Source organism: Phoxinus phoxinus (genome assembly GCF_949152265.1).
Source record: "Phoxinus phoxinus genome assembly, chromosome: 15".
Taxonomy (NCBI): domain Eukaryota; kingdom Metazoa; phylum Chordata; class Actinopteri; order Cypriniformes; family Leuciscidae; genus Phoxinus; species Phoxinus phoxinus.
This window is the reverse complement of record NC_136890.1, coordinates 30,654,766-30,670,054: the sequence shown is the minus strand read 5'-3', so window position 1 is coordinate 30,670,054 and position 15,289 is coordinate 30,654,766. Positions and strand designations below refer to the sequence as shown.

Sequence of the window (15,289 nt, the reverse complement as noted above, 5' to 3'; positions counted from 1 at the left end):
GCACTAAGCCATTCGGCTAATATCTGTGTATAAATAAGCTAAAAAAACTTTAAAGGGGTCATATAATACAATTTTTGTACAAGTTAATATGATTCTTTAGGGTCTAAATGAAAAGTTTGTAATATACTTTAATTAAAAATTCTCATTAGTATTGTAAGAAAACACAAATTGTACCTGGTCAAAAACAGCTCTGTTTTCAGCATGCCATTTAAGTGCATGTGTCTTTAAAGAAACACTCAACCGTTTTTTGAAATGGGGCTTATTTAACGTCTTTCCTGCATTTAGATAGGTGGGCAAATGCATTTTTTTCTCAGTGCATGCATTATTTTAGTTTGGCAGGGTCGCCGCTAGCTTTGCTTAGCATAATGAATGGAATCCTTTGTTGCCAACTAGCATGTCCTGAGTAAAAGTGATCCAAAAAAAACTCAAATAAAAAAAACGAATTACTTCTCGTGGACTGGTGGGACTAAATTAGAAGTACCTGTTTTAAGTTAAGTTTTGCCGCAAAACCTGCCTCAAACTTCAGCCATGAAGTGATATTAGTTGTATGTGTTGGAATAATCAGTCTCGTTAATATTTAAAGAGAAGTCACTTGGATAAGTGCTTACGAATTCAATGTCTTAAAGTTAATATTTGTCATAATAGCCCCTTCTGCTTTTCACTCCTACTCTATTTTTCTTGGTAACACTTAATAGACTTCCTCTGTATTAAAACCAAGTCTCTGCCCCGCATGTGTCTCAGAAAGCTGTAGCTCTCTAATCTATGACAGCATGAACCTGCTTTATATCCTTTTATTGGTCCTTTGGTCAGCTTATAGTAAGTGGATCACATTTCTCTGCCTCAGATTTTGTGTCTATCAACTATGTGTGAGGAGGATAGGAGTCAATATCATTTTTGCTGTGTTTTTGTACAGATGCATCTGATGCAGAGGACCCAGATTACCATACAACAACAGGTGCATTAACTTTAATCTATACACTTTTCAGTAAAAACAAATTATTCTACAAGGATTGCATCAATATAATTTTGCTGTATGTTTGTACAGCTTCTCCTGATGCATGGAATACTACTACTACTACTACTTCAGTGACAGGTGTGTCATCCGATCTAATCACTTTAATCTGTCAGTCTTCATTTTCAAAATACTTTAAAGGATATAAGTCAATATAATTTATGTTTTTGTACCCAATCACCGGTCAATGGTACAACAGTTTACCCCTCAATGGCATTGTCTACTGACTTTAATCTATACAATTTACTGTCAGTGTTCTTTTTTAAGAAAAATATTTCTTAAAATATAAAATATAAGTGCAATTTAAAAATTGAGTACTTTTTCACCAATTTTAGACTATGGTGATATTATTTCCCCATTTTAGACTATGGTGATATTATTTATATGCATGCTTATTTATATATTAAATGCTGGATGGTGTTTATCATGCTGCACTGCGTTTTATAACAAATGCTTGCTCACGTACTCATGTTTGCAGTACAACTATGTAGGTTGGTCCTCTTTATATCGGAATAGGAAATCACTATTTCCTGATAGTGCATCATCCGATCTAATCAATTTAATCTGTCAGTCTTCATTTTCAAAATACTTTAAAGGATATGAGTCAATATAATTTATGTTTTTGCCAATCACCGGTCAATGGTACAATAGTTTACCCTTCAATGGCATTGTCTACTGACTTTAATCTATACAACTTACTACTGTCAGTGTTCTTTTTTAAGAAAAATATTCACATTTTTAAGTGCAATTTAAAAATTGAGACGAACCATGACTGAAATATTTGCCTGCACTCTCAAAAAAAAAGGTACCAAAGCTGTCACTAGCTCGGTATCTTTTAGGAACTAATATGCACCCTTTAGGTAAACGTATACTTGTGGAAGTACAATCCTTAGCGAAATGATTCAATACACCACATGATCGACAAGTCTTTCCATGCAGGGCACTAATCTCTGCCTTTCTTGTGACCACCCCCACAATACTTGCAATTCACAGTTCTGAGCGTTTGCTCATTATTCACTTCACCATCCCTGCATTTCAGCCTTTGTGCTTGTGCAATATTCACAGTGTCGCTGACTGTGTTGTCGATAGCTTTTACACATTGTTCCGTCACTTCTGCCAGTCGGCATTCTTTGACAGTTGCCTTGCACGCTTAATAAACAAACTACAGCTGGTCCAAAATGCAGCAGCTAGAGTTCGTACCAAAACCATAAGACCATATTGGGGGGCCGTGCCTTTTCTGTAGTTGCCCCAAGACTCTGGAATGACTTGCCCATTTTGATTAGACTGGCCTCATCTATATCTGATTTTAAATCTATATAAGTCTGTAATAAATTGCCATTGCCATATTAGCCCGGTTCTGTCAACACTGCATTGGCTCCCTATTAAACATTGTATAAATTTTCAAATATTTCTGATTACTTACAAAGCACTAAATGGTTTAGCTCCTCAGTACTTGAGCGAGCTCTTAACGCATTATAGTCCTTCTCGTCTACTGCGATCTCAAAATTCCGGCCAGTTGATAATACCTAGAATATCAAAATTGACTGCTGGCGGTAGATCCTTTTCCTATTTAGCACCAAAGCTTTCCAGGCCGTATCCAGATCTGATGAAGGACCTGCGCCTGGACACGATGACAACGCAGTCCTGAAGTGTCAACCAGTCCTTCCCTGTGAAGGCCTCCTTCCCTTCCTTTTTACCTCATTACAGATAAAATATTGTCGTGATAATTCCAGTTCGCCTGGCTACTCAGACACGACAACATTTCTGTATTTTAAATTTTTAAGGCCAGACAAGTGGTTTATTGAGGGTTGATTTGTAAAGAAGGACTACACACCTGCACACATATATATTCCTTTGGACTGAACACGTAGTGTGCGCGTGTTAGCAGAACAGTGTCGTGTTAGCAGCCCCTAAGTTAATAACTAATGATCTTCGCAACAGAAGTGAATCAATCAATCAAAACTAATTTTAGCTGGACAATAATTTTATCCTAGAGCTGTTGTAAAGCCTAAACAATCTGTTACGGTAATTTACCAATATCTCTGTAAAGCTGCTTTGAAACAATCCATATTGTTAAAAGCGCTATATAAATGAAGGTGACTTGACTTGACAATTAATGACAAGAAAATGAAATATAACAATAACACATGACAACACATAATAAAAAAAAAATCTCACCAGAATTTCTTACTTCAATGCACAATCAGTCTCGGCCTGTTGTTCCCATTGTGTTGTTGTGACACAGCATCTAGTTTTTTTAGTTTACTAAGTTGTAATGTGTTGCCTTTTACAGTGTCTGATTTAATTTTCCATACATTCAGAAACCAGCTCCTTCCTCATCTACAACGAGGACCACAACAAATGTGTGACAGTCGTGAGTGCTAATGTAGAGGCTGCACCATGTGATGAATCATCTAAGGCACAGCATTTCCGATGGATTTCCTCTTCACGAATTATCAGCCTCGCTTCTAGTCTCTGTTTGGGGGCCGAGACGATCGAAAACTGGGCCAAAATTATCCTTCTGCCCTGCAATGAATCTAACCCCAGACAAACCTGGGAATGTAAAGATGAGACCTTGTTTGGATTGAAGGGACATCCACTGCACCTGAACCATGGAAATACTGATAATAAAAATATGATGTTGTTTAATGGAACAGGTGTTTCGAGTCATTGGCTGATTTATGGGACCGAAGAAAATTTGTGTTCTCGTGGATATCAAGGTATGACCAAAAGTCCACCTAACAGATATTTAGACAACCATTAAGCCCTTTATGATGATAAAATGTAACATTTATACTTAAAGGACAATTCCGGCGCAAAATGAACCTGGGGTAAATAACACATGGGTACCGAGTCGACCGTTCTCTGGGAAGTGTTTTCATGATAATCGAATGTACCCAGTTTTAGCTCGAATTACTGATTAGCTTATAATGCTAGTATATAGGGTTTAGACTAAGTAAAAAGAAATCGCTAGTTAATACCACTAACAAGGCTCAAAATAGCCCCACACTAACACGGTAGCATAATGAGAGTCCCTACATGCAAACCGAATCATTGAAAACTTTGTAACTGTACAGACAGTTTAATAAGAAGATACTTTATAAAGACATAGACTTCGTGTATATAGGCAGGAGCCATCTTTGGAAAACAGTCTCGACCAGTCGAACCACGAACGCCGTGCTAAGTGAGCTGGTCGATAGAAATGACATTTGTGAAATCATGGAAATGCGTTCAGTCTTTTATTTATTATTTTTGTTTATTTATTTTCTCTGTTGCGTTTAGTGCTTTCTTCCGGAAACAACGGACCATATGAGATTCCAAGTCACAGTTCAGCTCACGTAGCACCGCGTTCGTGGTTCGACTGGTCGAGACTGTTTTCCAAAGATGGCTCCTGCCTGTATACGCGAAGTCTATGTCTTTATAAAGTATCTTCTTATTAAACTGAGAGATTAAACCCAGAGAACGGTCGACTCGGTACCCATGTGTTATTTACCCCTAGGTTCATTTTGCGCCGGAATTGTCCTTTAATGTCTATTGTGAATTTCCCTGTGTGATGTTAGCATTTGTTGGTGACAGACTTCAATTATCATTTGTTTCACTTATTGTCATTTTAGTTGTTTAGATCAAATTCTTAAACCATTCTAAATTAAAATTAAACCCTTAATTTCATTTATTTATGTTCTGCAGAGATATCTAGTATAGGTGGTAATTCATTTGGGAAACCATGCCATTTCCCTTTTAAGTTTGGTTACAAGTGGTACACTGATTGCACTGTGGATGGCAGGAGTGACGGTCGGCTGTGGTGTTCCACAGTAAGAGATTACAACATCGGTGGAAAGTGGGGCTTCTGCCCCAAAAAAAGTAAGACAACACAGTTATATTCACTAAAGAAACATTGCCATTTGAATGACTACACTGTGAAAAATGTTATGTGCTATTTACTTAAAAATATCATGTGTAAAAAAAAAAAAATTCTTCAAGGATAGCATCAATATAATTTTGCTGTATGTTTGTACAGCTTCTCCAGATGCATGGAATACTACTATTACTACTACTTCAGTGACAGGTGTGTTATCCGATCTAATCACTTTAATCAGTCAGTCTTCATTTTCAAAATACATTAAAGTAGGGCTGTAAACGATTCATTGCGATTAATCGAATCCAAAATAAAAGTTTGTTTACATAATATATGTGCGTGTATTGTGTATAACTATTTTGTATATATAAAAACACACACATGCATGTATATATTTGAAAAGTATTTGCATTTATATACTGCATATATATTTTTATATGATTTATATTATATATAAATAGAACTATTTTATATATAAATAACCTTTTTTTCTTAAATATATACATGGATGTGTGTGTGTATTTATGTCTAGTTTTTGTAGTTTATTAAGTTGTTTACACAGTATGTAATGTGTTTAAAGTGTTCGATATAATTTTCCATACATTCAGAAACCAGCTCCTTCCTCATCTACAATGAGGACCACAACAAATGTGTGACAGTCGTGAGTGCTAATGTAGAGGCTGCACCATGTGATGAATCATCTAAGGCACAGCATTTCCGATGGATTTCCTCTTCACGAATTATCAGCCTCGCTTCTAGTCTCTGTTTGGGGGCCGAGACGATCGAAAACTGGGCCAAAATTATCCTTCTGCCCTGCAATGAATCTAACCCCAGACAAACCTGGGAATGTAAAGATGAGACCTTGTTTGGATTGAAGGGACATCCACTGCACCTGAACCATGGAAATAATGATAATAAAAATATGATGTTGTTAAATGGAACAGGTGTTTCGAGTCATTGGCTGATTTATGGGACCGAAGAAAATTTGTGTTCTCGTGGATATCAAGGTATGACCAAAAGTCCACCTAACAGATATTTAGACAACCATTAAGCCCTTTATAATGATAAAATGTAACATTCATATTTAATGTCTATTGTGAATTTCCCTGTGTGATGTTAGCATTTGTTAAACTAGGTGACAGACTTCAGTGTCCTTACTGTCATTTTAGTTGTTTATATTAAATTCTTAAACCATTCTAAATTTAAATTAAACCATTAATTTAATTTATTTATGTTCTGCAGAGATATCTAGTGTAGGTGGTAATTCATTTGGGAAACCATGCCATTTCCCTTTTAAGTTTGGTTGCAAGTGGTACACTGAGTGCACTGTGGATGGCAGGAGTGACGGTCGGCCGTGGTGTTCCACAGTAAGAGATTACAACATCGGTGGAAAGTGGGGCTTCTGCCCCCCAAAAAGTAAGACAACACAGTTATATTCACTAAAGAAACATTGCCATTTGAATGACTACACTGTGAAAAATGTTATGTGCTATTTACATAAAATATTATGTGTAAAAAAAAAATTATTCTACAAGGATAGCATCAATATAATTTCCTGATGCATGCTACACAACACAGCTATATTCACTGAAAAAAACATTGCCATTTTAATGACTACACTGTGAAACGGTTTCTTCACTGTTTTTAAGAAACAAACTTGTTACTGCACTGGCATTAGCAATGCTTACTTGACTACACTTAGCAAAAACATTGAATATTCTATTAGTTATATAATAAAAGGGTAGGCTCTACCACAATCTAGTCCGCAGCCATGTCACCCTGTAGCCCAAGAATGGTGGCCCACTGAAGCCAAGCAGGGCTGAGCCTGGTTAGTACCTGGATGGGAGACCTCCTGGGAAAACCAGGTTGCTGCTGGAAGAGGTGTTAGTGAGGCCAGCAGGGGGCGCTCACCCTGTGGTCTGTGTGGGTCCTAACGCCCTAGTATAGTGATGGGGAGACTATACCGTCAAAAAGCACCATCCTTCGGATGAGAAGTTAAACTGAGGTCTTGACTCAGTTATTAAAAATCTGAGTCATTAAAAATCCCAGAATTATTATTCTTTTTCTTCGAAAAAGAAGTAGGGGTGTACCGTGTAACCCCGACATCCTGGCCAAATTTGCATCTTGGCCTCTGTCCATCATGGCCTACTAATCATCCTCATATACTGATTGTCTTCATCACTGTCTCCTCTCCACCAGTAAGCTGGTGTGTGGTGGGCGTTCTGGCGCAATATTGCTGCCGTCGCATCATCCAGGTGATGCTGCACATTGGTGGTGGTTGAGGAGATTCCCCCTTCCATATGTGAAGCGCTTTGAGATCCCAGAAAAAGCGCTATATAAATGTTATTATTATTATAAAAAAATAAAAAAAACACTCAAAGCACTGAGATAACATTTTGTTCTTGTAGCTGGCAGGAAGTCTGGCCCAGTGCGACCAGCCCAGTGTAGCAACAGCTAAATTCTGATGAGTGGAAGAAGCATTTAAAAAAACTGGCAGGTGGCAGCACACTTGACAAATCAGCGGTGATCTGAAGCTCAAAAGGAAACCATCAAAAAGCATACACGAATATAATAACAACACAATGAAAAAGTAAGATAATAACGCAACTATAAATATTGGCCTAGTGATGTCACGATACTGGAATTTCTTACTGATGCAATACGTTAAAAAATATAAATATTCACAACCATTTTCTTCTTTTTAAAACATTAAATGGTCAAGGACCTCTCTATATAGCAGAGATGTTTGAAACATATAATCCTATAAGATCACTTAGATCAGCTGCAAAACTCCAATTGGTACAACCCAGTGCTCGTACTAAACAAGGGGAGGCAGCCTTTAGCTGTTATGCGGTCCGTCTTTGGAACCGTCTTCCCATAGACATTAAGACCTCTCCTACTATTTCCATTTTTAAATCTAGACTAAAAACTAAACTTTTCTCTGATGCCTTTTCGTTATAACTGACTTAATTTGTACTTGTATTTTTTTTTACTTGTTTTAACTATATTGTTTACTTTGTTATGATGATGTAAAGCACATTGGACTACCGTTCTGTGTATGAAATGGGCTATATCAATAAATCTGAACCTGAAATCTGAACACATGACAAGCCATGTGCTCACACCAAACATGACTAGAACACAAGAGGCTTGTTCGACTTGAACCGGCGCCGCACAGACCGATCGGTGACTGCATACGAGCCGTCTGCTCTCTAATCGTTCTCGCGGTACTTTGATGTCATTAACCGATCGGTCTGTGCAGTGCCGGTTCAAGTCGAACAAGCCTCTTGTGTTCTAGTCATGTTTGGTGTGAGCACATGGCTTGTCATGTGTGTTTCCTTGAGCCATGTGCTCTCCTGTAGAAAGTCTAACCCCGCCCATCTTGTTACCTGAATATTGGTTAATTTGCCCCACCTGTCCTCCCTCGTTAGCTGCCTTGTTTGCTCCCAATTTATTCTCCTTGTGTTTCGAGTTCTGTGCTGGATCCGGATCGTTGTTCAATGTTACCTCTTGTGTCAAGTCAAGTCAAAGCCAAGCATAGTCTAGTCTCCTCTCCTGGTTTCCCCCTCGGGGTAGTTTTGTTCTTGTTTTTTAATAAATAAAAGCCCATCAACTCTGCACCCGAGTCCTCGCTCCATTCTTTGATAATTTGTGTAATTTTGTCGCAATGGCTTAAGTTACCGCACAGGGAGGATTTATTAAGCAAACCGACTGTCAGTAATAAAATAACAAATAAACAAAATGCTAAAGATAGTACAAATAAATACAATGGAATAAAGAGACAAATTAAATAAATATGGCTTTGAGTTTTTCAGGTGGGTCTAACAGTAGTATTCAGGTAAGAAATAGCCTACTACACAAATTAAATAAAATGTAAAATTATCCACAAACACTGAATAGTTTTCATTGTAAAAATCACAAAACAGATTAATGTTAGTGTGAGTGATTTTCTCTTTGTCTTTTGTTCTTTGATTAAAGGTACGGTAGGCAATGGGTGTGCGTGAAACCTGTGGGAATGAGTAAAATTATCCCCAATACTCGCAACCCAGTGCCGAAATTTAGACCCCAACACCTACACTATTCAACTGGAGACGAGTGAATGAGAGGATATTATACATAATATTTTTTGTTTCATCTTGACTCTCAGTTTGATGAACAAAAAGTTAATAAGCATGATGTGTGTTTTATTTCAGAAGCCCCAGAGCCCAACATCACAGTGTATGGGCAGATGCAGGACAGAGAGCGTGTGATAGTGATATGTTCATTTGGCTGGAGGTTCACTAAGAGCTCTTTCCAGCTGTCAGTGGGGGGTGAACACAACTACACACTGAAGAACCCACTGTGTTATTCAAATGAAAAGTGTGTGTTTGAAGTGAAAGTGAGTCCACCGGTTTCCTTCACCTGCGTGCACGAGATTAATTCTGCGGTGAACCGTCGGAGTGAGACTTACACCTACAGCCCATCTGGTAAAAGATACTGTAACAATAATGTATTCAAATTCTAATGCTCTGTTTTTCTGACATGTTGAATTTTGACACCTCAATGTCAATGTAATCTAAACACTTTAAAATATTATTTTTTGTCCTGTCGAGTATAATACAATTCAATGGCAGTAATACAGTGGTATACAAGTACAGGCTCATTATTTCATGTTCTGTAATATTATTAAATAATTTATTTATTAATTTAATGTTCATGTTTCGTTAATTGTAAAAGGTAAATCAAAATGACTGTGTTTCTCTGTTTTACTGAAGCTCAAGCCACCAACATGAGCACAACATATTACCAGACACAGAGTAAGTCAGCAGATTTGTTGTTTGATGCTTTTTGATTTTGGTTACTGATTTTTTTTATTTTTTTTTATGAATGAAGGTATGGATCATTTCTTTCTTATTAGTTAACGTTTAGATAAGCAATTACATTTTTCTAATGGTTTGGTGGTTATAAATACAGCTTTTCAAAATTGTAAAAAGTTAAAAATACAACTTTCTATGTGTATCTCATACATCTTATAGAAACTCAAACCCCCAACATGACATGAGGGTTTGAGCTTCTATTAGACATATGAAAATTTTACATTATTACAACAAGACACAGAGAGTAATAAAGGCTAGTTCAAACTAAGGACGATAACTATAAAGATAACGATAAAGATATATAGTTCTAGAAATTGTTCTCCATATTAAAGAATAGCAGAGTTTACACCACAACTATAACGATAAATATATGAGGAACGATATCGTTGGGATCACTTACAGAACGATTTTTTTCCGATTTATATGTGTGTGTGTGTGTGTGTGTGTGTGTGTGTGTGTATTTATTTATAGGGGATAGTGCTAGAAAGAAGTGGATCAACATTCGAGATGCCTATCATCCATTTCGCTACTTTGAAATGTGTGAGAATAGAATAAAAAGACCATTATCATTCGTTGGTGTGGACGCTAATATAGTTATCGGGATTTACAGTGTTTTATTAATGTATTATTTGGGAAAATTTGGTTATAAAGTAACAGCTTATTTATTAATTTATTTCTATTTAAAATTAAACCAGCACCATGTGGCAAAGACATGCCTCAATTACTTACTGTAATTTATGAATGCTAATGAACAATAAGACCTACAGTTGTAATCATAATAATTATTCAACTCCCATTGCAAATCAGGTTTATAGGCAAAATGTACAGACTTTCTGCTGTTTGCAATGAACAAATCAAACAAAAACAATTGAAATGGCTCAACACAACAAATGTTTCAAGTTGTTTCCCCAAATTCAACTGAAAATGCAACTTTTAATGACTTTTTATTGAGAGCCATTGGAGACGATTTCAGACTGCCACTTATTTATTTTTTTAAGTTGCCTTACGTAAACCACGCTCCAGACCAAGATGACATTAATCCGCTTCAGCTGTGTGTAGTTTAGTCTGCATCAGGTCAGTAACTAGTTGGCATGTCTGTGGTAGCGTATCAAATTAATGAAAGTATTAATCCTTTAGTTTAAACATGCTGTAAATAGCCTTTATATAGTACTGGTGTGCTTTTTTATGTTTGTTCTGAGAATAAACATGACTTTATAACGCAAGGACGTTAGACCTCTGTCAAACGTACTTTTTGTTCAGCGATCAAAATATAAAACTTCCAAAATGTTTATCATAAACTAGCGCTAAGACCCAGAATCTGACCTACCTAAATTAACGGTCAGGAGCCGCTACTGATATATAGTCAATCTGGTAAAACATCTCATGTGCCCTGTATGCCTCAAAACCTGTGAGTGTAACTGTATTTTCTTTCTGTATACTGTACGTTACTTGTTTGCTTTCAGATTTTGCAGAACATCAGCATGAGAAAGGAGTATCTTTATTCTACATCGGCTTTTTCTCCTGCATTGCATTTGGTCTCATCATCATAACTGTGGCAGTGATCATCAGGAGCAAAGCTAAAAGTATGTGTGTTTCATCCAACTCATCTTGACATCTAATATTCATTTGCTACATTGTTTTGCATTTGTTTCAACAGGTTCAGTGATTACTGGGACAGATAATACTATATAGATATATAAAACGTCAGTGTTTCAGAAGAGGAAAGAAGAGGCAACCAATCAATTAATCGAATCAGATTAATTAAATAATTTTCTGCATGCTGAACTGTAATACTCATTCAAAATAAAAGGAAAATACCTATCATATTAATTTTATCGACATCTTATTTTAATCACTGTTTTAATCACTGGTTACTTTGACTGAATTTATAACCATTAATTAAATCTCTATTCTCTACTGTTCTACAATTACACTTTATCACTGGCTTTTTATTATTCTGGTTCACTCTTGAAGTTCTGTATTGAAAATCTGTATTGGATATTTGTGGCTTTGGCATTTGTTAGTAATTTAGAAATTTGTTCAAAAGGAATAAATACATTTAGCATACTATGCATTTGACATAAATATATATTTTATGTTCCTATGTGTGTCTTTACATATTTACATGCTTTTTATGTCTAGTAATAATAATTACTACAACAACTACAAAATTCTGAAAAAACTGTCACTTGCATTTTTGATTATACTGCACAATAAAAAAGGTACTGCCAAATACCGAAATTGTGAATTGTCATTATTTTGTACAGCCAGACATTATTGAACCATTGATCAGTTTATTCAGATCGATCGATATCTCTCTCTCTCTCTCTCAATTTATTTTGAATATTTGTATGTGAATCATTGCACATGGACAGAGCCCTTATTAGACATTCTCTGACATGGATGATTGAGTTTTTCCGTTTTACTTCACAGAAGCTGTTTGCGTGTGGTTGGTTGCTTGGTAACAGACCTGAGAGTTGATTACCGAACTCGATGGAGGGGTTTAAGAAGATCTCCTAACTACAGATAAGATGAGATTTTGTTAGATAGGATAAGAATCCAAAATCAACATAAGATTTGCTTCTGTATTACAAATTTGTAAAAAAAAATCCTACATTAACTGGTCTTAACTTAAGACAGAAAGTTTCTAGGACCACATGTCTGTGCTTCAATATAACGGACTCAAGCATTCTTACTGAAAGCCCTAATTATGTTACATGATTACTTTTTTCTTTTTTTTAGGAAAAAAAGTGAATTTGTTGAGATTTTCTATTATATAGTAATGCAATTTTAGAACTGTATTGCAACAACTTTCTTTTCTCATTAAGATGAATTGCTTATGCTGTAACATTTCACTTCAACAACCTTCACTTACTGCTGTAGCTTTAATAACTGTCTACATCAGTGGGCTGTAGCTTTATGTTATATTGCACAAATGTTTTTTTTACATTAAGATCATAACGATAACTTGCATGAATTACTAGAATATGAATTGCAGGTTAATTACAATTAACGATACATGAATACATACATACTAAATACACCATCGCGAAAAAAATGGATGCTGTATTTCAGGAACTGGGAAATTAAAGGTTGTGTAGGTAAGAATTGTCTAAAGAACTTTTTTTCAAATTGGCTTAAACTGTCTTTATATACCAATACATAATTAAAATGTAAGTACTTTGAAAAAGAGTGTATAAAAATTGAGTGACTATAGTGTATTTAATCTTCAAAAAACACAGCTCATTAATTTCATTCGGGACGAAACAAGTAATTGGCTTGCGCGACTGTCACTCTCCGTCGCCATGACTACCGCCGCTATTATTGGCTCTGCCCACGTGCGCGCAGTCGCGCACCCGTTTTTAGGTGGGAGTGAATGGAATTATTGAGCTGTGTTTATTGAAGATTAAATACACTAGAGTCACTCGGTTTTTTATACTCTCTATTTCAGAGTACTTGCATTTTAATTATGTATTGGTATATAAAGACAGTTTAAACAAATTTGAATAAAAGTTTTTTTAGACAATTCTTTCTGACCTACCCTACCTTTAACATGACAAATAGTCAATTTATATATCATTAAAAATTCATTGTAAATTTTATATATTCATTGTAAATTGTCAAAATTACAAATATACTATTTGTTCCAATTGCCCATAATTGAGATATATATGTCCCAGTTCTGATTTCTAACTATATCCACTATCCAGCAAGATTTCTACTAGCTGTGGCTTAATACTGCCATAGGAGACTCATTTGAATCCTCTACTATGCTTCATATAGTTCTAGATAATAATATCAGAATAATCTAAAGGAGAATATCAAGATGTCAATCTGGAAGTACAGAAGAAAAAAAAGTCTTGCAGAAATAGTTTCTATTGTGACGACATCATACCACAACAGTTACACCAAGCCCAAACCATTGGCTATGTAAGAACAAATGACACGTGTTGACGTGTTGCAAAGTTAATCCATGTAGTGCCGAAACAATGATAGCAATAGACGCGTTTTACTTCTTCAAAATGTAATTATTTGTGAGTGGTTTCTTTCTTTTTACATTTTCATACAACAATATTTGGTATATATGTGCCTGTACTACCGTAATTCATTTCTTTATGATAACTTTTGTTACATTATACAGTATAAGGCCTTGTTTCTGAAAAACTACTTTTTTGAAAAAGTGAAAACCCAAACTACAGCACAACATCCTTGGAAGCACAATAAAGTTTCTTCTTTTGCTGTTTAGCTGCTCATTATTTACTTATTCTTATATAGAATAAGTAAATAACTAATGTATACTTTCACAAGTTGAATAAATTAAATTTCCGATGTTTATTTTATCTAGAGAAATGTGCTATATTGTATAAATCCTATTATGGTTTAACAGAGCAAATTCTGCCTGTGAGTATTAAACCATTTGATTCTTAATTTATATTTTTGATATTGAATGAGAATCATACATGTGAACAGAAATCTAACTTTTGCTCTTGAAATTGCTCTTGTGTCTGAAATTATGTGTATGCCGCTACTTCCTGGTTGTCAGTGGAAAGTGATCATAACCATACATTGAATTAAAAAGCATGTATTTTCAATGAATTGTGTGTGTTTGTGGTAAAAGTGTTCATGCAGTGTAATTGGCAGTGATCATGACCACCATCAGGAGCAAAGCTAAAGGGTGTGTGTTTCACCAGTAAATTTACAGTCTGCAGAACTCATCCATATTATGAATACAGCAAATATCAAATACTCATATTATTTTTTTTACAACAAAAATATAGAAGACAACTCATGGTCCTTTAGAGTGAACTGTATATGTTCAAGATTTAAAAGAACTGACAGTATACACACTCAGAGACTAACCCTGCATATGCTTAAGTTAAAACAGTTCCTACCATGACATTTATCAGCAAAGACTATGAGAATGCATTTTTTTTAAAAACTACTTTCCTTATTTGTAGATTATTTAAATAAAAACGTGTATTTTTAGCTGTTTTCTTACAGCTGTAGCTTCTGACTACATCCAGTAGAGGGCAGAAGTAACTTTGCTTCTTAAAGGCTATGTTGCAGGTTAGAGTACCCAGTGAGCCAATGTATAGAAAAATAATGTAGGAACTATATTTAAATATGAACATATACTTATAAAACGCTATTTAGGCTTCTGAGGTCGTTTTTGTGAGGAAAATTTTACTGTCCTGACAGGCCATAATTCACAATCATTTACCACGACGATGATTAATTGAAATACAATAACCACCGAAAACACACTGAATCACGACCGCTCCAACTGAATACCAACCTACTCTGCACTGAGCCCGGCGGGCGGCGGCAAACGACTACCTCATGTGACGTAATATGACGCGATGGTGAAAAAAAAGCGTTTTTTCAACACGGTCAAGGAAACGGTCCCGTTTTCTACTAAATTTGTGCCCTTATGTCTTGCAAAACGATTTTAAATCCTGCATTTACTTTTCATATGGTATTTTCATACAAGGTTATATATTAATTTTGAAGAAAAAAAAACCCTGCAAGATACCCTTTAATCTTTGCTTGAAAATTCAGCATTGG

The 15,289-nt window shown here is 35.6% G+C and overlaps 1 protein-coding gene across 2 annotated transcripts; it reads left to right on the top strand.

Moving 5' to 3' along the window:
* The first annotated feature begins 710 nt into the window (after nt 1-710).
* Nucleotides 711-11,962, top strand: LOC307011868 (uncharacterized protein). 2 transcript variants are annotated; one of them, XM_079637929.1, is made up of 12 exons: nt 711-816; nt 914-955; nt 1,046-1,093; nt 3,334-3,732; nt 4,700-4,873; nt 5,031-5,078; nt 5,477-5,875; nt 6,111-6,284; nt 9,062-9,334; nt 9,623-9,664; nt 11,188-11,307; nt 11,382-11,962. In XM_079637929.1, exons 1-12 carry the CDS (start codon nt 771-773, stop codon nt 11,414-11,416), a joined length of 1,800 nt encoding a protein of 599 aa, XP_079494055.1. In that variant the 5' UTR covers nt 711-770; the 3' UTR covers nt 11,417-11,962. The 2 variants fall into 2 exon arrangements, with proteins under 2 accessions (XP_079494055.1, XP_079494056.1); XM_079637930.1 differs by lacking the exon at nt 1,046-1,093 and having other exon boundaries at nt 756-816; nt 11,382-11,961.
* The last annotated feature ends 3,327 nt before the right edge of the window (nt 11,963-15,289 follow it).